This window comes from Aquila chrysaetos, chromosome 21 (assembly GCF_900496995.4).
Source record: "Aquila chrysaetos chrysaetos chromosome 21, bAquChr1.4, whole genome shotgun sequence".
In the NCBI taxonomy this organism is placed as follows: Eukaryota; Metazoa; Chordata; class Aves; order Accipitriformes; family Accipitridae; genus Aquila; species Aquila chrysaetos.
The window spans coordinates 9,934,548-9,957,713 of record NC_044024.1 but is presented as its reverse complement, the minus strand read 5'-3'; the positions used below and the strand labels follow the sequence as shown (position 1 = coordinate 9,957,713).

Sequence of the window (23,166 nt, the reverse complement as noted above, 5' to 3'; positions counted from 1 at the left end):
TCTTGTTGGACCTAGTAATCACGCAGCCATACCACGCAGCAGCATCATTTGTTAGCCTGAGTTAGGGAACATGTACAGAAAAGAATTGTTTGTTGGGTTTTTTTAATGCATCGGCAAACTCGCTGCACGGCCCCAAGATCACTAGCTTTGGTTGCGTGGGTGGAAACGTCATGAATGCATGGCCAAGGGCAAATCACCAGCATGATCGTAAGTCAGTTTACACCAAGCCTGAAGCCATACCCCAAGTACTTACTTAACAGATCATTTTAAAGATACCTCAGGTGTGTCTATATGAGTTCCAGTCACTACACCACAGGCATATTGTCTAACGAGAACATGAACGAGCATGAGATTTGCAACAGAAAGATGCAGGACGGGACTCAATGAGATTGAGAAATGGGAAGTCTCGGGTAGGTGGCTGGAATCAAAGGCTTTGGCAGGAGTTCTGATTACTGTGCACTGGGACGGGAACGTGATGACAAGCCAAGAGCTTGGGGAAGAGGGAGGGAGCTGAAGAAAAACATTTCAGCTGCCTCCGACGATGGGCAGGCAGCCAAAAGCATGCAAACCATTGGATATGTGCTTGGCACCAGCTCTCCAAGGAGAAAGAGTGGACAAAACAGAGAGAAGGAAGGAAAGAAAACATTAGCAAGGAAACCGAAAGCAAGGGAGAGGTCGCTGTATCTTGGATCAGCTTTACCCTACAAAGGTCATCACTAGCAGGCATAGTCCATGCCGGCTATACGTAGTCGCACAGTCTGATCACAGTCACACAGCTTCAACGTTCCACATCCCGGAACTCTAAGTCACAATTTTTATTTGATTGTAACTGCAGACCCTTGGGCACTTTCTAACAGCAACTAGGAAACTTGCTAAATCCTCTTCTTTTCCCAGGAGTATAAAAACAAACAGGCAGAAAAGCAAAAAAAACCCCAACATTGACAGAGGATATTACCCACCCTATCATAAAAAGATCTGCTTCCCTTTTTCTAAAAGGAGTGTCTAAAAAAGCAGATGAACTCTTGCAAAACTCCTTGAAGGGCTGAGTAAATACTGATACGTTCTGTTGGCTTAGGAATAAGTAATTTTCACTAATGAATTTTGGTTTGCCTTGAAACTTAGCCAAAGTTTCCTCTCTGCTGGATCTGTACTATTTTTACAATACCTGTATTTGGGTGGCAACTGGGAGCAAGCTTACTAGCTACCACAAAAATCTAGTTCAGAAGAGCGAGCCTTATCCCAAATGCTTTCTTATCTTGAAACGTATCAAAATATCACTTGCGTGATATTCCTGCTTCTGTGAATATTTGGGAAAACCACTCGCCGCGTCACACCCATAAGAGTGAGAGCAAAATTGCAAGTCACCGTATCATGTTTGGAAGGGGCTGAAGCAGAGGGCATTTGGGGAAGTTTGTAGAAAGAACCATCTGTAGTAGGAGAACAGTACGCATTTTTAGCACAGATGAAACCTATAGAAATGACCTGAATTTGCAGGAGGGCTTTTGAAAAGAGGAGTTCTGCCAGGGGGATTGAATAACTAGGTTTAACATCAAGAGAACTCGTCGGGGATGTGCTGACATAGTTGCTTTCCTGGTGAGAGGGTATGAATGCCCTGGGCACGTTTCAGTAATAGGAGGAGCCGCGCGTCGCTCTGGTTGTAAAGGGCAGATGACTTTGACTCCCCAGACAAGATCTTTCAGAGTTTGTGGCCGTGCCGAAGCGCGACGTGAGGGGTGTTGGCAGGGTGCTGCGGGAGGGCGCGGTGGGGCAGCGGGCTGGAGCCGGGGAAGCGGCGTGGGGCCGGCCGAGGCCCCGCAGAGGCTCTGCGGGCGGCCCCCGGGGTCCCTGCGCGGCACTGGAGTTCAGGCTCCGCGGCGGGGCTCGGGCAGGGCCCCCGCGCGGCACAGGCGGCTCCGGGGGAAAGCAGAGCGTCTCCGTGGCGTGGGTGCGGGAGGCGGCGGTGGCCGGCGGAAGGAAGGCGGGCAGGGAGTGGCACACGGGGCGGCTGACACCAGGGGGGACAAGAGCGGGCGGGCGGCGGGGGCAGCGCGGGGCCAGGGCACGTCGTGCCGAGCTCCCCCCGCGGCGGCGGCCAGCCCCGGGGCAGCGCCGGCGGGGGCCGGCGGGGGCCGGGAGCCCGGCCCCGGGGCGGGCAGGGCGGCGGGGCGGGGGCGGCGCTGCCCAGGTAGCGGGGGCGGACGGCTGCCGCCGCCAGCCCTGGCCGCCGCTGCCGGCTCGGCTCGGGTTACCTGGGCGGGCCGCGGCGCGGCTCTTCCCGTCTGGCCCGGCCCCCGCGACGGGAAGTGGGAGCGAGGGGCCGCGCTACGGCCGGCCGGGACGCCGGAGACATGGATCCTGGCGGAGCCTCGCCGCGCTGCCGGCTTCTCCTCGCCGTCTGCTGGGTGGTCGCCGCGGGGACGGCGGCAGGTAGGAGCGGGAAGGGAAGAAGGGGCGGCGGGGACCGGGACCACCGGCCGGCTGCCGGCCCCGCTCCGGGCTCCCCCCGCCCCGCTCCCCGCGGCGGCGGAGCCGGGGCCGCGGTCGCCGCTCGCTGCCGGCCGGAGCCGGGGCCGGGGCCGGGACGCCCGCGGGGCAGCCGGGGCGGGACGTTGCCGTGCGTGGGGCGGCGGCGGCAGGAGCTGCGCTGCCGGCGCGGCGGTGGGCTCGGTGCACGTACGGTCGTGTACTTAAATGAAATGCTTTCGTTCTGCGGTGCAAACGGCCCGCAGCGCGTCGGCTGTGCGCGAGGGCAGTGCCGGTAGCGCGCCCTGCCCCGTACCGGGCAGAGGAACGGGGACGCCCCCAAATCTGCTTTTCTCTCTCAGTGAGGCAGCGTTTGACAGGGTCGGCAGAAATCTTGTCGGCTCAGTCTTGGGCAGTCTCTGCCTTAAAAACGAAAGCAGAAGCCCACCGCCTTTCTCTCTGCGTCTTGCGGCGGATTCCTGGAAATGAGGCGAAGGCAGGCGCGGCGGGACCCGGGCTTGCCGGCTGCCGGAGCCCGGGGCGTTCGCCGTGTCCCCGGCCGTGGGCTTTGTCCGTTACCTTTGCCGTTACTTCTGGCTTCCCCGCTTTTGGAAGCACGAACGTATAGTTGCAGGAAAGACGTGCGTGTGCCTGTGAGCGTTCCGTCAGAACCGGGGCTCGAAGCTTCACTCGTTCTGTCTTTGCTAATGTTATGCAAAAATACAGCCGCAACCGTTAGAGAATTGTTATTTTTCAGCTGGCTACAATTCGGTTTATAACTATGAAATCAACCTTCGGAAAATACGGGAGGACAAAATACAAAGTCTTTTATGATACTTCACAACACTTTCACGATACTTGATGCGAAGTATTTGTTGATGTTTCCACAGGACGGCTTTTAGAAATAAAATGTTTTCTATGCAGGATTGCCTCAGCTAATCTCAGCTAGTTGCTGCTGCACCTTGTTTTCTTAGAAGCATCACCGTGGTTTTGGTTTTTTAAGAGTGAAATAGCGTCTCGCCTATGTTTTGTGGTTGGTCTTTGAGTTGTCCTGCTAAATTGCTGTAGCGATGAGATTTCAATAACAAAAGTATTAGACTGTATGTATATTTTATACAACAAAGGTGTGAGACTGGCCAAGCCTATGAATAAAAGCAAATCTTCAGCTGAACGTAACATTAAAGCACGAGCTTCGGAATTGTATAGATTAATCTGAAACCTACTACGTTTAAACTTTTTATGCTAATACAATTTATTAATTTATTTATAAACCTTGAATACTTCCACTTCTTTCTTTGTGCAGTTAGAAATCTGCATACTTAAGCACAATTACTTCTAATCAAAACTATTAAAAGAAAATGTGTAGAACTTCAGAACGGCAATCGGGGATGACACTGTAAATTTTTTTAATGGTTCGTGGCTTTTGTAGGCAATAAAAGTTTGAAAAAGCATGAAAAGAAAATGCTTGGAGCTGTGTAGTCTTGTTGAATAATTTTTTTTTTTTTTACATGATCTAAAGGACTCAGTATTTGCAAACTTAAGGCCCCAATGCTGTTCCTAAAACCTGTCACAAGTTTTTGTTAGTGGAACAGTTTCTCAGTTCACTTAGTGGAACTAGTTTTCTCAGAGGAGAGTGTATTTTTGCAAGAACATACATTTCTTTTCTCTGCTCCCAAGGTTAGCTGTAAAACTGAACAAACAAACAATCCCAAAAGTTTTAAATATTCTAAAAAGCTAAGCATATTCAGACTAAAATGGTAAATCCTAGTAATTATTCTCATTTTCTGTGCGAGCATACATTTATCCGCACACGTACGGACACGCGGATGGTAACAATGTCTGATCTCTATCATTGCCTGTCCTTTAACTATGCAAAGGTCTGAGCAAGCTCCAGGAGTTTGATGAATTTTCTTCAAGCTTTCGTAGCTCTGGCTGTCGGGAAATGTAAGATAATGGTGTCATGGATGCTTTGAGCAGAGTTCTTGCTGAAATAAGCTGGTTTGCCTTTCCATCTGCACTCTTCCTTGTGCTAGCAGAAGGAAATGGGGCTGCACCATAACCTGGATGGGAAAACTGCTCTCGGTGGAATTATTCTGCCCTTTCCCTATGCGTTCCGTCAAATGTTGGGGCGGGTTGAGCCTGGTTTCCTGGCACAAGCAAGTTTCCTGGGATAAGCAAGACCTGCAGCGCTAGCTGATACCAGTTTGAAGTGTTTGTGAAACTACTGCGTAACAAGGGTACTTTCTTTCCACACACAAATAGGTGGTGGTGCCTCAGTGATGATACCTGTAGATAGCCTTGAGAAGCAGTCTCAGTTGGCCTCTTATTCAATATCTTCTAATAGTACACATTAGAGTAGGTCTTTAAAAAAAAAAATATTCACTTTCATTTTCTCAGGGAATTACCAGTTGGTAGTTTTTTCTAGAGTTGGAGTCTGACACATACTTTAATTTTTCCTGTCAGTTTTCTATTTTCTGCCATATTTCCCTTTTTTTGTTTTCTAATACGATCGTCAAGGTGTGTGACTGGGTATTGAGTAGGCTGTGACTCAGTGTGCAAGAGTAAGGAAGAGTCAATGCACAGATGCATTTATCCCAGCAACTACCTCTGAGTCATGGCTCTTCCTCTGCTTCTATCTTGCTTTGGGGGAGGTGAAAAAATGTACTGCTGAAGTGTGCCAGCAGTAAATTACTGTTTGTCCCACACTGGTTTTGCTCACGGTGCCAGAGCACAGCATTAAAAGTTTAATAGGCGAGTAATTGAAAAAGCATTGTGGTTTCTTTGTTGTTTTTTTACATTCTCGGTTTTGCTTGGATTGGGCTAAACTGTGGTTCTAACGTACAGCTGTTGCTTGCAAGATGTAATCATTTGTCTTTTAAAAGTTTTCTCTCTAAAACTGCATCGATGGATAATTTTGGGGTAGAATAAAGTATTAATTACTCTACAAAATGTATATACTATTTTTACTAGAGTCAGCATGTGATACAAACTCGCAGCAGAAAGGACCTAAAAAATGAGACTCATCTGCCCTCCACAAGCATAAGTTTCATTTCCACAGCAGCTACGTTGTTGCATGTTGCAATTTCTTAAAAATTACTTTTCAATGATTTTTTTGTGTGTGCGCGTTTCTTATAATTATTTAAATGGTTGGTGGACTGAGATAGCAGGAGTAGTAGAAACAATTTAGTGAGCGGTAGCTTATCCGATAGCAAATATGAACCAACAAAGTTGAGAAGTTATTTGTGTTCTTTTCTGTTGGAGAGTTAAAAATCCATCTATATTACTAACGGTAAAATGTGGACCAATAGGATTGTTACACTGATAACTTCTTTCTTCTAGAAGCAGAAGTTCTTCCACCTCCATCCAACCTGGAATACTCATTTATACAAATCTGCACCCTGAACTGGACTTGGAGCCCCCCAGAGAACATCAGCAGTAGCTGCGACCTGGAGTATTCCAGCGACATTGTGATTGGTGAGGTCCCTCAGGACAAAAGAGTAAGTGCATCACCTCTTTAAACTCTGCTATGCTCCAGTGAATGTCTTCCTGTGATAAAACTGTGTGTATAAGCATATATACATATATAAATACAGTTTTAATGTAGCCTTTGATTCTTGTCGTGGGATCAAAACCTCAAAAATGAGTCATACCAGCATGTGGGATCTTCAGACCAGAAAAATCTGTTGCTCTCTGATAATTGAGCTGCTACCAGTAACACAGGAGTACCATAATAATAATGTGAAAAGTCTTGTTTCAATCTTTGCTTATGCAGCTTTCTAGAAAAAGAGAAATATATACAGGGCAGTCTACATCCTTAAGACTTAAAGGGGATTTTGCAAAGGCCAATCTCCTTCACTTTGAATTCAATTTAAGGAGGAGGTGTGTACATTAACCTTGGTGTAGCTGTGATTTGACAACATAGTGTCTCTTGGAGGTAATGCCAAGTATTAACATATTCCCACATTTGCCCTGTCCCTGCACTTACAATTATTCATGGGGGTTGTGTTACGAAGACAACATGGAACACATTTGTTCCCCAGAACAGTAATTGTAAAACTTTGGTTTGGGCTTTTGTTTTCATGTCTGTGTGTATTGGGTTTGTGTGGCAAGGTTTTGGTAGTGGGGGGGTTGTTACAGGGGTGGCTTCTGTGAGAAGCTGCTGGAAGCTTCCCCTGTGTCCGACAGAGCCAATACCAGCCGGCTCTAAGTCGGACCCGCCACCGGCCAAGGCAGAGCCCATCAGCGGTAGTGGTAGCACTTCTGTGATAACATATTTAAGAAGGAAAAAAAAGTTGGGGGGCACACAGAAAAAATGGCAGCTGGAGAGAGGAGTGAGAACATGTAAGAGAAACAACCCTGCAGACCCCGAGGTCAGTGAAGAAGGAGGCGGAGGAGATGCTCCAGGCGCCGGAGCAGAGATTCCCCTGCAGCCCGTGGGGAAGACCATGGTGAGGCAGGCTGTCCCCCTGCAGCCCAGGGAGGTCCACAGTGGAGCAGATCTCCACCTGCAGCCCGGGGAGGACCCCACGCCGGAGCAGGTGGGTGCCCGAAGGAGGCTGTGACCCCATGGGAAGCCCGCGCTGGAGCAGGCTCCTGGCAGGATCTGTGACCCGTGGGGGACCCACGCTGGAGCAGTTCGTGAAGAACCGCAGCCCGTGGAAAGGACCCATGTTGGAGAAGTTCGTGGAGGACTGTGTCCCGTGGGAGGGACCCCACGCTGGAGCAGGGGAAGAGTGGGATGAGTCCTGCCCCTGAGGAGGATGAAGTGGCAGAAATAACGTGTGATGAACTGACCGTAACCCCCATTCCCCGTCCCCCTGCGCCACTGGGGGGGTAGGAAGAGAATCCGGGAGTGAAGCTGTGCCCGGGAAGAAGGGAGGGATGGAGGGAAGGTGTTCTGAGATTTGGTTTTATTTCTTATTACCCTACTCTGGTTGATTGGTAATAAATTGAGTTAATTTTCCCCAAGTTGAGTCTGTTTTGCCCGTGACGGTAATTGGTGAGTGATCTTTCCTGTCCTTATCTCAACCCACGAGCCCTTTGTTATATTTTCTCTCCCCTGTGCAGCTGAGGAGGGGGGAGTGATAGAACGGCTTTGGTGGGCACCTGGTGTTCAGCCAGGGTCAACCCGCCACAGTGTGTTAGATGGTTTGCAGCCCAGATGTGATCCTTGGTGTGGATTAACAGCTGTTTGGTCAGGACTGAGAGCAGCATTGCCATGGTACTGAAGGGGCTGTAGGACAAATATTTTTACAATTTATTGCCAGTAAGATAATATGCTATCAGTCCATAATTCCAAACGGTGAGAATTGGAAGCCTTGAATACACACCAGCTGTGTGGGGTTGGCAGTGCTGCTATTCCAGATATGGTTAAAATTGATAGGATGCCTCTTGAAACAGTCCCCTGTTGTTGAGCCCTGTTACAGTTTTATGGCCTGATGTTTACAATGGCCTCTTCACAGTGACTGCTGTATTCTTTCTGGCAGCTCCAGGATATCCTGGACTTGAAGTAAGGCTGCGGTTTCGCAAACAGCTGAGCTGATTTAATGGCTTAGGCTAAAAGGGTGATATTTCATTTTTGACACCCCCTTCTCTAATGATCTTCATCGGCCTGTTAGATGAGTCAGTCAAACTTGCTAACTCAGCAAAAACCTGTTTATCTCTTCTGATGGGTTAATTAACAAATTAACAAGTTGAAAGTCTGCTTGGTGAATGAGCTGAATGAGTTTGTGGAAGGGTCTAACAGATGTTAAGGTCAGCAGGAGTGAAAGCTGTGGGACAGCAGTTTCACATGACAGGATAAACCAGACTGTGTATCGTCTTGCTGCATCTTTTTGCATTACAGCTGGTAGAATCTAGTCCGTTCATTGCTGTTTGATTTCCTTGCCCTCTCATTAGTGCCAATATTTTTTTTTTTTTTTTTAATGCACGAGTGGTTATACCATTCTTTGGTCATTACAAAGATTTTTTTTTTTTTTTTGTATTCTGTTTCCAGTTAAGTAAAAGGCACGTCCCTAGCCCAATAAAAGATGCTCAAGAAAGTGTATGATAAAAGGGTAAGCCTTTTTCTCACACAAACACATACTCTCTTCTGAAAATGGAAGCTTGTGGACTGCTTAGGCCAGATGTGGTATCGCTGTATTTAATAGCCGTTTGTGGATTTGTTTTGATAATTTTTTCCTTTTGCTCCTTAAATCCATACAAACTCTTCTCATTGCTTTTTGGTTATGTCTTCAAATGTTCTTTCTTCTGTTCATCATGCACTCATGTGCACACACACAGGAAGATGAAGGTTAGATCTGTAAGCTCCTGTTTATATAGCTGTAGTATAAACATGCTTATTTTGCATTATCCATGAAGACTTACTCTAAGATCATTTTCCCCACTTTATACTTGTTCCTTGATCTCTGTGCTCGTGTCTACAGGACACTGGAGTAGAAGTAGTTTTCCTTTGGTGAGTTCTGAGCGCGCCTGATGAGGAAAAAGAAAAGCTAAGTGATGCTGAAGCTTCCCACATTATCAGACCCTCATTTCATTTGGCTTTGAGCTGCAGTCTTTCTGAGGGGCTGTAACGTATTCTTACATTAATAGTAATTCCCACGTGTCTGATACAGTATGCCAAATGTTCTCGTTTTCTTTCCCCCCCATCTAAACCCAGGAATGGAGTAAGAGTCGCTTCCGTGTGACGGATATGTTCTTGAATGAGGAAATGCGTTTCAAAGTGAGAAGCGAATGCAAGCACAATAACGCCAGCAAGCCCAGCCGGTGGGTGGAGACGTCCCTTCCGCCGAAAGGTAACACGTGCGGCAGCCGGACCCGAGGCAGACCTGCCTCTCTTGGCCTGGCGAGGCACAACCTCGTTTTCTCTGCTATTTTAACAAAATATCATAGAAACGTGTCATAGAGAAGTAGGGAGATGCCAGACGCGAGGGCTAGTGCGATTGATAGAGCTTAAACAGAACGATTATACTACATTTAAACACAGCTGGAGTCTTCTGGCGCTTAAAGCCTTGTGGGCGAACTTGTAAAATTTAAATGTTCTTCCAAGACGACAACGTGATTCCTGTCATTCCTCTTGCCCCTGCCTTGCTGTGGTTGTGGGATAAGAGATAACTTAGGTCGTATTAAGCCTGCTGACTTCATGACTAACGTCTAAGTCAGTTTGTTTTGTATAATTTTTCTGTACAAGCAGAAGTCCCTAAAATAACCCTACGTTTGTAAATGTTAGCGGGATGAATCTAGCAAATTTAACAACTTGTTGAATAAATAAGTGACTTAATTATTTAATTATAGTAGGGTTCTCTCCCTTTCAAAAGAGATGACTGGGGTCCACAAAGCTGCACATAGCAAAATGAGTAGAGAAAAATATTTTTTGTTTCTTGACATCCAGAAATAAGGGGTCCATAGCAAAACTGTTAGGAAGCAAACTTTAAGGAATAATGTATTCTGCTGGATGTTAGGAGGTACAGAAGAAAATAGAGCATCTTGCCTTGAGTAGTAAAAGTCTGTCTAACCCAGGAGCATGACTTGACATGGACGAAAAGCACATGTGGACGGGAGAATCTGAGACCTTATCAAGCTTGTCTGCGTGTCTGTCAAAAGGGTATTCTGGAAAATCAGGGAAGCAGGTCGTTAGGACAGCATGTACTAAACAGGTTGGGGCCTTTAAAAGTCTGCTTGCAGATAAAATATTTAAAAATACTTCTTGGAATAGGAAAACCAGTTTCATTTTCCTATACTTTCAGACAGTTGCTACTTCAGGGAGAATGCAAGCTTGGAAGTAGAAGGTAGTATGGGGTTTGCTATCAATAAAAGTCTGGACTGTTGACAAAATTGACATGCATTTTATTTTTAGTTTGTGAAGATGTTGCTACTTGTTACAAGGAAAAAATATCTAATATGCTGTAATATGATGTCCTGGTTTCAGCTGGGATAGAGTTAATTTTCTTTCTAGTAGCTGGTATAGTGTTATGTTTTGGATTTAGTATGAGAAGAATGTTGATAACACACTGATGTTTTCATTTGTTGCTAAATAGTGTTTAGACTAAGTCAAGGATTTTTCAGCTTCTCGTGCCCAGCCAGCAAGAAGGCTGGAGGGGCACAAGAAGTTGGGAAGGGACGCGGCCAGGACAGCTGACCCAAACTGGCCAAAGGGGTATTCCATACCATGGGACGTCATGCCCAGTATATAAACTGGGGGGATCTGGCCGGGGGGTGTGGATCACTGCTCGGGAACTAACTGGGCATTGGTCAGCAAGTGGTGAACAGTTGCCTTGTGCATCACTTGTTTTGTATATTCTGATTCCTTTATTATTATTATTATTATTGTCATTTTATTATTGTTATTATCATCATTATTATTTTCTTCCTTTCTGTCCTATTAAACTGTTCTTACCTCAACCCACGAGTTTTACTTTTTTTTTTTTTTTTTTTTTTTTTTTTTCCCCCCCCTGATTCCCATCCCTTTGGGTGGGGGGGAAGTGAGTGAGCCCTTGCATGGTGCTTAGTTGCTGGCTGAGGTTAAACCACAACATAGGATAATACAGTATAAAGAACTTGTACCATACAAAAATGCAAGATTGAATCTGAATCTGGAAGACTTCATTCTGTAATTGCTCTGCCTGGGAGATGCTTTGACGTCTCTATTCACAATTGCTGTGTACTCATTTGTATTTATGTTCTGTAATTTGGGTTTTCAATATGTTGAAGAAGTTGAATATCTAGAGGTATATGGGTGTCAATTAAAAGTTCAACTTACCCAGTGTTGCTTTTCTCCAGATTTAATATCTACAGGTATTGCCATATTCAGAATACTGAGAAACTAATTCAGAATACTGAGAAAGCTAAGTGCTATCCCTATAATTGCCAGTTACTTTAACTCCTTTTTAAAGTACCTGTAGTTTAATAGAACAAAATATTTTCCTGACTCAACACCTTGTCCTTAGCATCAGGTAACTCTAAGTAATATTTCAGATGTGATGGAAACTGAGATTCACTGTTATGATTAGCTTGCATGTAGAAGTTACTCTGCTGAGATTTCAGCTATTGCAAGCGATAAACAGCTAGAATTCATCATTTGCTGTGCTAAGACAGGCAGTGCAGTCTGAGAGGTAACCCATCTTTGCCTTCCAGGCAGTTTCAGTTTACTTCTGGAAACTGGGGAGAAGACTTTGCTGACAAAATGAATCTTAAGAGACCTTTCCAACTTGCCTTGCAGGTATTCCAGGTACTGCTGCTGTTGACTTGAGCTGCGTTTGGCACAATTTGGAGTACATGGTTTGTACGTGGCGTCCTGGGGAGAATGCGAGCAGTGATACCAATTATACATTGTTCTACTGGTTTGTATGAACTTTTTATTCCCAACTCTAAAGTTCTTTAGCACTCATCTTTAGTTTTACATTACCGGTTTTTACTTGTCTGCTTCCTGTTGCTTTGAAAGGTCCCAGGGCATTGCATACAAGTTAGTGTTGGGTCCAGTCCAACAGAAAACTTCACTGCTGAAGGGTCAAGAGGTTGCTGTTGCTGAGTCGTTTTGGGAAGTTGACATAACTATTATGTGAAGCACTGGCTGCTTCTGTAGCCCATTTTAAAATAACTGCTATTGCTTTCTAATTTTTTCTAATTCTGGATTCAAAGAAGGAAGAATTAAGAACTGAGCTAGACCAATTTATTAATTGCTTTTTTTATGTGAATTGCAGCCCAACAAACATGGACCGTTTAAGTCAGAATTGCTCACTAATGTGTGTCTCAGCTCTTAAATCATTGGAAAATGTTATGAAAGCATTAATAACCACTCAGCAGTATTTTTGTTTGTATCTTCAATGTCGTGAATAACCGATTCACCTCGAAAGTTATGGAGAACATCTTTTTATCATCATGCCCGCTTGCCAGCTGACTGCCATAAATAGACTCTTGTTCCAAAGGAACAGAGTTGTGGTGTGAGCAAAAACTTGGCATCCAGATCTGTGCACGCTAATCTGTGCATACTTCTGCGTGTTGATGGGGCTTGTGAAATGCCAGATTGCATTAGCTTCTGTAGAAATATTGAAGTTTTCCTTCTGGAAGCCCCTTGTTGTAGTTTTAAATCATCTTTATGTCTTGTCTGAACTAACTAAATAAACTTTTTCCTCTTCCTCTCCAGTGGCAGTCTGGCAGGCTAGCTGTTCGTTTTAATGCATTTGGACAGCAAACAGCAGAAAACTTGCTGCTTTAGTTAAATGCGGGGAGGACTGTTCTCGCTCTAAACTGCTACTCAAAGAAATTTTTTCTTTATTACAAGAACAGTACCAATGAGATGTTGAAGATCAGAATTTCTGGGTATATGGATACTTACTGGAATAACGCTTTGGATTAGAGCTATATATTTTCAACTTAGCCCTTAATTTTAATGAAAGATGTAGTCTTTTAATTCATGCTGCTTAGAAAGAAAAATACTTTTTTGATTTTAAAGCTGAAAACTAAGGAAACACTTGATTTTTGGACTGAAAGATGCATTTTCCATAATGCAGGTGAGGCGGGGTTTTTTGGTTTTGGTTTTGGTTTTCAGAAATGAGTGAACAATTACCTGAAAAATTATTGCTTAGTTCCATTTTATATTCTTCTTTGATATTTTCCTCTAAACCCCTGTCTTTTTATCCAAAGTGAACATGAATATAAAGTTAGCTTAGAACAAACAAGTATTACTGTCCAGTCAGTGCACAGTAATACTTGCTGAAACAGAGGCTTACAAGGGCAGGTTGATGCATTGGCATGGTGCTGTCTGCTCTGAATGCCACCCATCTTAATCAGCCCTTGGGCAAGGAGGTGAGAAGTGTGGATAAAAAAGGGGTCTGTCCTGAAAACAGGACAGACGGTTTTGGCTTCCCCAGCCCCTATATATTGAGATGTTAAGTAGGGGAACGTCATTCCTATTGTGCTCCTAAATGAAGCTCTGATTTACTCTGTGTTGCTTTCAAATAAATAAAAACTCAGTTTTCTCAGGAGGAAAAAGCTATTGGTGTATTTTCATTGGGACATGGGGAACAAACAGAAGCAAGGAAGAAGGTTGTCATAGCTTCTCTGTTATTGGAAGTGAATACTGACATTTTGAAAAGCAAATGCAGGCAATAGGTGAAACTCGACCGCCTTAAGCAAAAGCTGCGATACCTGAGGCATAGCTAAAGGAGATAGATCAGCTCATTCTATCACAGAAGTGAAATTCTGTTGACCGGAAGTGATCCAAATTAGTTTGCTTTCTAAATTATTTTTTTTCCTTTAAATTGTTTTCCCATGTGGAAAATGTGAACCAAAGCTGAAAGCAGCTGTTATCTTTGACGCTTCGATATAAAGCAAACCTGCCTTTCTTTCTACTACTTGACACTCTTTACAAAAATAATATTCTTTCTAAAGCTTGAGATAAATTAGAAGCTTCTTACTTTGCTTAGCTTTACTTATATATATGTTATAGCACAGGTTTAGTGCACGATTAGTCTTTAGAATTTGTAACACAGGTTTAAAAACAAGCTTGCCCCTTGCTGTCCTATTCTTTTGAAGTTTAAAAAAATATTTTTATTCCTATAGGTTTGATGGTTTGAAAAAACATAAGAAGTGCAGCAACTATTCTGTGCACCAAGGTATCTTTGGATGCATTTTCAATCTTACCTTCCCAAAAGTCACCAATACTTACCCGGCTATAAGTATCCTGATTAGAGATGATTCTGAAGAAATTAGGCCTGTGTGTGCAAGTAAAAATCCCACCACACTTGGTAAGTTTAACACCACTTTATAAAAAAAAATTTGTAGAAGTTTGCCAGTATATCATTGTGTTTGAGAAGCTTGCACCTCATAGGCTGTGGATGAGACAACATGATTAAATGCTCCCTTCTTCTATTGATCTTTGATTTGGGAATTATATAGACAAGGTTTGTTTTTTGGGGTTGGGTGTTTGGGGGTTGGGGGGGTCATTTTCCACTCATTTTTACTCTTACTCCTTAGTTCTTTTTATTTTTTCTTCTTTTCTTTTTGGTGCTAACTTTTTCCTCTTTCTGTATAAACTGGTATAAGTGTAATATTATGCAGTACAGGACTCAAACAATTTTTCTAAGCAGTGGAATATACTTTTTAACTAATTCTTCCATTTTGCATTTCAGTAAAACCTGCTACACCAAGACAAGTTACACTGTCAAAGATTAATGATGAAATACATGTAGAATGGAGTCAATCAGACACCTTTCCAAAAAATTGTTTATTTTATGAAGTTGAATATCACAATGGTGATTTGGACACCGCTCCGATAATTAAAGTAATTTGTCATTACATTACTTACTTTTCATTACTTTTATAACTTGTGTTGATATTCACAGTAACTCAAATGTTTGCTGTTTAAAAATGAAAAAATATGTATGCTGCATGTGAATGGGTCTGGTGTACTGGCTGCAAGTGTTGTGTGGACATAAGATTTTTCTCCTGTACAGTAGGTTTCTGGTAGTAATATCTATACAATGCAATTCATATGAGTCTTGAATCCTTGCCATCATTTTTTATGGCAAAGCAGTAATGTGTAAGAACAGTCTGATAAAGAAATAATACACTAAACTAAACAACACTCATCAGGAAATACACTGTGGTGCATGTACCTGTTTGCTTCTCAGTGATATGGGACTTTGGTCTGGTATTGAGTTTTCCTGTTGTTGGGTACACTCGGTCAGATGACTGCCTTGTCCTTGAATGATGTGACTTGATTACTGTAAAGCAAAATTAATTGCTGGCACACACGAGGACACACAATGTTATACAGAAAAGTAAGGGGATAAAAAGACTGAGGATGGGGGGGGGAAGAAAAAGGTGTGCACTCCTAGATATACTGATTTTAATGTACACATAAGAAGACTTGACTTCAGTGTCTGGATGTACTCATGCCTGTATCTGCATAGCCAAACTGACTGTACTGTTTGTTCAGAATGGTGAACAACATGATAAATTTAAATGTCAGGTGGTAGTCTTCTCCTGTGGAGCATATTTAGTTGTTTGTCCTACCTCAAATTAAGCAAACTGGAATAATATCAGTGTTCCTCAGGAAACTGGCATTTTGGATCAAAAATAAGTGAAGTTTGATCCCAGGTAGTGTGTTTGCCTGTCTCTGTAGAGTCATCCCAGAAGACTCTCACAGGGTCAAAGTTGGATCAGCATTGCTGCCCTGACAGAGAGGGGAAGGCAGTGTAAATCACAGATGTTTTGCAAAAAAGAAGGCACTGTTCCAGACACCGAGTCTTACTTTAATCATTGATGCCAAATGCTGTATGATAGATGTAGCAGTGAGTAAGATTAAATCTTAGCTTTGGAATCTCTGTTTAGGCAGTCTGTGCTAGTTAAATGCTACTGTGTTCTTTTTTATGAAGTTCAGTATTCACAAAAAGATCTTCCATCAAAACAGTCAGAATACATTATCTGCACAGTGAAAATAGGCTTGTAGATGACTGAGAATGCGTTGGTAATTGAACAAAGCAAATGACCTTTTCTTTTTACCTTAGGTTGAAAATACTAGTATGTCAATTCCTAGCGTTGATCCTAATAGCAAGTACACCTTCAAAGTGAGAGCAAACCCAAAGCCCGAGTGTTACAGCAGCAAGCTCTATAGTGACTGGAGCGAAGAAAAGAGTATTGGTGAGAGCAGTTGTTCCTGGAATTTGTTGTACTTTGTTCTTCATCTGTAAGGCATCTAATACCTTTTGTCTGCTAAATAAATAGGAGTGGAAGATCATCTTCCTATGTATCTATTTTAGGTGAAAAGAGGGCAAGAGAGTCCTAGTCCTCCAGCAGTGCCATCTGTTACTGCCTGTACTGCTCTATATATTGATGGGGTTGCCATCCGTGTAGCTGTGCAATGACCTCTTTCCAGTGCTATCAGTTTTTCAGCCCTGAGTCTTGCTGGTTTTCATTTTCTTGCCAAATGTATCTACGTTATAAGATCATGCTTTGAAAATGAGTCCTTGCCTGCGAAAGTGTATTTGAAAAACATTCAGTCTGTGGATTAATTAGAGAATGAATTAATTTGTTGTCATTATTCCTAAAAAGCTTCTCAAAATATCCCTAAGTTTCCACAGTTTTTGTTTTCCAGGTGAGAAGACGGACTCTACATTCTATGTTGTTTTAATAATTGCCATTCCATTAATAGTAGCAGTATCTACTATAATTCTGCTAGTTTATCTAAAAAGGTAAATAATGGTCTCCCTTTATTTCCAATCCACTAATTCTGTTTGGTCTTTGACTTGCGTTACGATTAATCTCTCTTCCAGGTAACTGTCCATGATGTGGCACATTTCAATAGCATCTGTTTTATCCATAACATGCATTGCGTAACAAAAATGGCAGCGCTGTTGTGCCTCAGTCATTAGAATTAGGTTTACAGACCATATACATGCTCTGGTTGCACTTGTGTTTATGTACGCTTAGTCAGATTCTTGTTGCGCAGCTATTGCATCCCCTCTCTTTAAGCAATGAAGTCCAAATTCAAAATTAAGCTTATATATAAAGTATATTTTATCAGATTTTTTTAAAAAGTTCTACTTTTGCTGCTGTCTTTGTCAACAGTGAAAGTTACTTAGAATCTGTCTGTGTGAATATTCCCATTTCCTTTTGGTTTGGGGAGTAAAAATGAGAATTGGGATACAGCTGCAGAGAATGAAAGCTGGCCAGTGATGTCAAAGCTGACTCTACAAATTTTCTTGACCATACCCAAGTATGACATTGAAATGGTGATTTTTAAATTAATACACCTTTCATCTAAAGCTTTTCTTTTTAATTTTCTGAAGGCTGAAGATATTAATTCTTCCACCAATTCCGGACCCTAGAGAAATTCTTAAGCGCATGTTTGGAGAGCAGAATGAGGATTCCCAGGTTAGTAAGAAGCTGTTGGGCCAACTAATCTATTGAAGGAGAATCTGTAGGCTTCCAATTTTCTTGTTCTTAATACCTATGTCTATCTTAAAACCAACTGTATATAAGTAAGTATATCGTATGAAGATTAAGTATTTATGACAGTAAGAGTTGTTCAGAAAAAATTACCTAAAGCTGAGAGGGATTTTTTTTCCATCAAATTGCATATACTTTTCTAGATACATTAGTAGAATTGCATTATTCTGTTATTTCACAAACTGCTAGTCCCTTAAATGTGTTTTGCTAGTTGCTCATTTTTATGATGCTGAATAAAGCTATTATATTTGACTTCCAGAAACTTATATTTTTAGCACTTCCACATTTATCACAGTCAGCTATGAAGTAAATCAGGACACTTAGCTTCTCATTCGCAAAAGAACAAAACTAGCTATAGCTGCTTCAAGCTTTGGTTGATGAAAGACTTGCTATAGGCCCTTATTTCAGGAAAAATAAACATAATGCTGATTATGGAAACTCTTCTTTCTAAACAAATCTAACTCAGTAGCTCTTTATAAAAATCCTAAGGGAAGTACACTGACAAGCCCTAATTCAAACCTGGACATGAGGCAATGTACATTGCTCTCGGAACACAGTCCTTGTATGGAAGGGACCTTCTGACTCACTGTGGCATCTCAAAATTTATGCCACCTATGAAACATTTGTAGAGGATAATGACTATCTGGGTGTTTGGTGCTGCATGTGCATTGGATATTCTCAGATGAACAGGAGTTGCAGGAATCGCTGACTTTTTGAAAATAAGTCTCCTTTTGTGGCCCCCAATTGCAAATGGAGTCAGAGTCCAAAATCCAGTATTCCCTTTTTCCACATGGGTATTCTGAGGTCACCTAATAATAAACCATGCTATGTGGGAAGCATGGATCTGGCCTCCTCATTTGCTACCTTTTGGATAAATATTTCACCATGTATTGGTCATTATGGGACCCTTGGCCATGAGGATCATAAGTATGGTAGCTGTTATGCTTTGTCATGCTTTGACAAGTGCTTCGTTACTGCCCCAAGTAACGCTACGTTCTCGCCTCTGAGTATTATCTTAATCTTCTCTGTGCGTTCAAGGTCTCAGTGAAAACTCTGCTAAGCGGGTGCATCCTCACTTCTCCATCCTCCTGCCTGAGCTTCACCCATTAGCTGTAGCTGGAAGTGCTCTTAAGTTGGGGACCAACCTTCAGTTCTTCCTCATCTCCAGAGAGGACAACTCTTCTGTCAACCAGGCCTAAGCCATGTCCCTAATAAGCACAGTTTGTTACCCAGCTACCTTGGCTTTTTCACCATAATATAGGCTATATGTTGTGAAATGGGTCTGTCTTACTGGGCTGGAAGAAAAAATGCTCGCCATGAAGAAGCGCTGTTAAAAATGTTGTTGTTCTCTTTCAGAGCTGTGCAAAGGATGATTCTCTGAATGCTTATGACAGGTTAATTAAGGAAGAAGAAATTCATTCTTTAATTTTAACAGAAACTCCAGAGTACGCTAATTCTGAAAAAGAAAACTGATAAACTCTGCTTTACCAGTGAAAAATGAGGAAACTTTCATTCCTGCTCCCATACCTCAGGTGACAATACAGATGTGAAGAGACCTGCAAGACATGCACCAACTTTCACCTTAGTGAGTCCTCTCTGAGCCTTCCTTCTCTGATGCTCAGAAGGTACATCACTAACAGTGGCCATTCCTGCATCTCTGCTAGAAATACTCATCTTGGGTCATTCAAGATAAGCATGTACATAAATTTCATGGGACTGCATTGCAGCATATCTCATTCTGGCTCCAGCCAGCTCTGCCCTATGAACTTGTCATTTGCACTTGTGTTTGTGCCTCACATTAGACTGTAAATGGGTTTTTTGGAGCAAGCACTGTGCCTTCTCTGAAGTATTTGACTCTATTTTGCAGCAGGTGAGATGAGGCTTGTTTACAGTAGATGGCTCATTACTGCTACTCCGTGGAAGTGCTGCCAGGTAGGATGCCAGAGCAGGGACTGTTTGTGGATGGCCTGTTTGTGTGCTCTGGGGCAGGGCGCTTTCCAGAGGGCATTTATGGACTGACCTTCTTATGCTTCTGGTTGTTGTGCGTCAGCTCTGGCCTGGTCAAACCCCATAAAAGAGGGTTGTTTTTTCTTTAAAGATGTGTATGAAAAGCCTCTCCGCTTCCCAGCTGGTATTCAGACTATTCATAGAAAAGGCTTAGTTTTTTTTATCCTTTCAAGTGCCTGTCCTCACGTGCCTTGCCTTCATGGACTTCTTGGGTTAATTATACTTTGTTTAAAATGATAAATAGAATTTTTTACTTGTGCTGTGCAGTGGCAGATAACTGTATTGAGTCTCACCAGACTGTGATTCTACTTTGGCCATATTGGCCTGAAAACACCTGGTTTTTGGAAGCTAAGTCATCCTGAGTCTGTCCAGCAAAATTACCAGGAAGGATGCATGAGTCTAAGGAGCTGTGGTCAAACTGATTAGCAAGTGCTAAACCACTGAAACTGAATTAATTCAAAGGCTTCAAGACCCATCCTTACTGCTGAGCTGATGGATTTGGGGGAAGAAGGGATGACAACCTTGGCCTGCTTTCTAAGGGATAAGCTGTATTCTTTCTATAGTGATAAGGCTGTGATTTGAACTTCCCCTCTAGGAGCTTAGCAATTTAAAACAAGGTGCTGGTTTGACTTTTAAAAAAAATTTTCTTCTAGATTTTACTGCTGCAGCTTGATGACTTTTTTTTTTTTTTTTTTTTTTTTCAAATCATGAATTGATTTGTTCATTTTCTGACGGTTTTGTTTTGAGGTTGCTTTACCCAGCAGAGCTCAACAGATGTTTTCTGGCACAACTGTAACATTTCTTTGCTCTGAATTCTGAGCACTGGTTTCTCCCCTGTGCTGCAAGGGTGTGTACCTTGATTGTGCAGGAGGCAGAAAGTAATGTAATGGGGAGAAAGGGATCCATGCAAGCTGTTTATGGTTAATGTTCAGGAATTTCTTGCTCCTCCCAGCTAAGTGCAGACACGTTAATCGTTGATGTAGTCTTAGCAGACTGGGAAGAGATCTCCTCAGAAGTTTGCTAGAAGCAAACTCTATAGCCGCTAACCTTTTAAAGTTCAGCCCTGTCCTCAAACCCCATTCAATCAAAAATCTGAAATGAAATGCTGTATTTTTAGAACATATTGTTCTGCGAGAAGTAGAACTGACGGAGCTTGCTTTTTAGCTACAAATTTACTTCCTTTACCTTCTAATGTACTCCCTCCCTCTCAATAAATCCAATTCTTTCCTCAGTCCCCACTGAGCCTCTGAAGTATAGTTTCCTCCACATCTCTTACCTACCTCTTGTTCCTGGTGGTAGAAAGGGGAGGAGTAATGTAGCAGAACTAGCGGACCCCATATTAGCTTAAATCTTTTACTTACAATCAGGCTAAAAAAAAGACATTATAAAAATTGGTTAATGACACAAAATGAGAATAAAGCCTCAGGGATTTCAGTGAGATAAAACAGAACTCAGGTTATACGAAGTCAGCTGGCAGCACTACCTGATATTCCAGAGGTAAAGGAATAGCATGGGGGAAAGGGTAATTAAATTCCTGTGCCAACTTCACTCCCTCTCCCCCACAACATTTATATCATTATAGCAATATAGATATTTCTCAAATCTACCTCATCTGGAATGTTGCTCATCATAGACCACTAGACAAACAGAAATGTATGATTTCAAGATAAGTAAGCGTAATGGTGTAATATAAAGTTTTGTGGCTTTCAGTGTAGCAATCTAGAGAGATGATCCTTGGTACTTTACCCTAAACTCTTTTGACTTTCGATGTTTATGGTAAAACCAAAGCTTATTTGTTTGAAAAACAAAAAAACCCACCAACAACAAAAAAACAAATTCATAAAGCCAAAGGAGTAGAAAAAACAGACAGAAGGTGTTAGGCCAAAAGGAAGACTTAATGCAGAGGATGGTTTAGATCATATAGAAATGTTTTGGGTAATTCTTTGTTTCCCAAATAATAGTAATTGACACACTTCCTAACGGATAGATTTCTTGAGCCTGTGTTTTGGCATGTAAAGTAAGCGTCTGAGTATATTTTCATCTTTAACATGTCATGTTTATGGTTAGGGTTTTTTTTAGCTTGAAATTTTCCAACTTTTGCTATCATTTGTTTGTTCTTCATTGCAGTTACTTGATCTGTAAGTTTGTTTAAAGAATGAATAAATATGTTTGAATGTTTTTCAATATAATTGCATGGCATTTCATTCTTGGGTTGAGAAGATAAACTGAGACAGAAGAGATAGCAGAGCTTTAATGAGAAACCACGTTTGAGGCATGCCGAACCCAGAGAAGAAAAACTGAGCGTTGCTTTGCCCTCTTCCCTTTCAAAAGTGAACTCAGCCCACGCAATCAGTGGGGAATGCTACAGCTGCTGTTTTTTTGGCTGGGGTAATGAAATGGAGATGGAGTTGTGCACAAGACTTGTGCTCTCACCCTCTGTGTACTCAATGTCACGCTACTTTCTGACACTAGCATGTTTTTTCATAACACTGTAGAGAGTTAATACATTCTCAAGCTGGAATTTGACTGAGGTTGCTGCAGCCTTACCAAAGGTAGTTCTGGTATTTTATGTCTGTTAGCTGCTGAAGTCATTGAAAATGCCAGGTTGCTAAACTGATGAAAGCCATTACCTAGTTGCTTAGACCCAAATGTGTTCAAGTGCCAAATAAACACATTAGCAATGGCTTCTTTGAAAGATTCAGAGAACGTATACTTTGTTGCCTTCAGGTCAGTGAGCAGATCCTTCAAAATTAAGGAATAAACTGGGAAGTTAAAAAAATTTGGATTTTTCTTTTCCAATTCTACAGTTTTTGTGGCAATAATTATTTTAATCACTCCCCATAAGTGACCTTTTCCTCTTTTAATACATTATGTTAAATAATTTAAGTTTTCTGTATTTGGCATGCTAGAAAAATTAAACACGGTATTTTTTTGTGAATTTTAATTTATTTCAATTAAGGAAAGCATGACATAGTTGGGTAGTTTTAAAGGAGTCAATAGATGAACACATCGAATTGTAAGCCATGGTGTTTCAATGCTCGCAAGGTAGAACTATTCACAGATTAGGTATTTCCATTCACTGGAAAGTATTCAATAAACTTAGTTCTGAACTGGAACTTCAAATACCCAGAATTTCCCCTGGAAGGGAAATGTTGATTTATTTTTTCACTTTAAAAAAAAAAAAGATGACACTTTCAGTTTTGGAGGGTTTTTCCCTCACCCAAGCAAGAGTGGGAGGTAGGTGAGTGGAAGCCCAGGTATGGTGAGGGTGCTGCAGGAACCTCTCTCCCTTTTCCTCGCCCCAGCACTGTGGTTGGGCAGCGGCTGAGGTCTTCAGTCCAGGAATGGGCACGGTGGGGCTGGGAGGAGCAGGTCTGCCAGGGTCATTGAAGGTTCATCAAGATGATTCCCAAATACTTCAGTTTTACTCCATTTTTGCAAAAAATGTTTTACAGGAACAAGCCCCATGAGTTGCATTGCCAGCTGTAGAAATGTGGCTTCTAGATAATACTTAAAATCCGAATGCAAAACCAGATTAAAATCTCTCTAGTTGGATGAGCTTCCTGCTAGCTATGTTGAATCACGGTGAAAGTAGGAGACTTGAGATCACTTTGATGTAACTAAATCCACGCTATCACCACAGCAAAGCGATATGGGTTTGGGTGGGAGGCACAGGAGAGAGACAAACTTTCTTTCAGGTCCGGAAACTCTGCCTCAGATTTGGAGCACGTAAGAGCCTGAAAGCTT

General features: G+C 42.4%; 1 protein-coding gene across 2 annotated transcripts; it reads left to right on the top strand.

Annotated features, from left to right (window-relative positions):
- The first annotated feature begins 2,219 nt into the window (after positions 1-2,219).
- IL13RA1 (interleukin 13 receptor subunit alpha 1) lies at positions 2,220-21,603 on the top strand. Of its 2 annotated transcripts, none has more exons than XM_029997390.2 (10): positions 2,220-2,427; positions 5,803-5,960; positions 9,122-9,257; positions 11,681-11,801; positions 14,023-14,207; positions 14,592-14,743; positions 15,972-16,104; positions 16,559-16,655; positions 17,253-17,337; positions 18,769-21,603. In XM_029997390.2, the coding sequence occupies exons 1-10, from the start codon at positions 2,349-2,351 to the stop codon at positions 18,883-18,885; spliced, it is 1,263 nt and encodes a 420-aa protein (XP_029853250.1). In that variant the 5' UTR covers positions 2,220-2,348; the 3' UTR covers positions 18,886-21,603. The 2 variants fall into 2 exon arrangements, with proteins under 2 accessions (XP_029853250.1, XP_029853251.1); XM_029997391.2 differs by having other exon boundaries at positions 2,259-2,427; positions 5,806-5,960.
- The last annotated feature ends 1,563 nt before the right edge of the window (positions 21,604-23,166 follow it).

Excerpts from the sequence above, each read along its gene's own strand:
- IL13RA1 (XM_029997390.2), top strand. The coding sequence starts at position 2,349 with ATGGATCCTGGCGGAGCCTCGCCGCGCTGCCGGCTTCTCCTCGCCGTC. Across the intron at positions 5,961-9,121 it reads AGGTCCCTCAGGACAAAAGA|GAATGGAGTAAGAGTCGCTT; the intron begins GTAAGTGCATCA and ends ATCTAAACCCAG. Across the intron at positions 9,258-11,680 it reads GACGTCCCTTCCGCCGAAAG|GTATTCCAGGTACTGCTGCT; the intron begins GTAACACGTGCG and ends CTTGCCTTGCAG.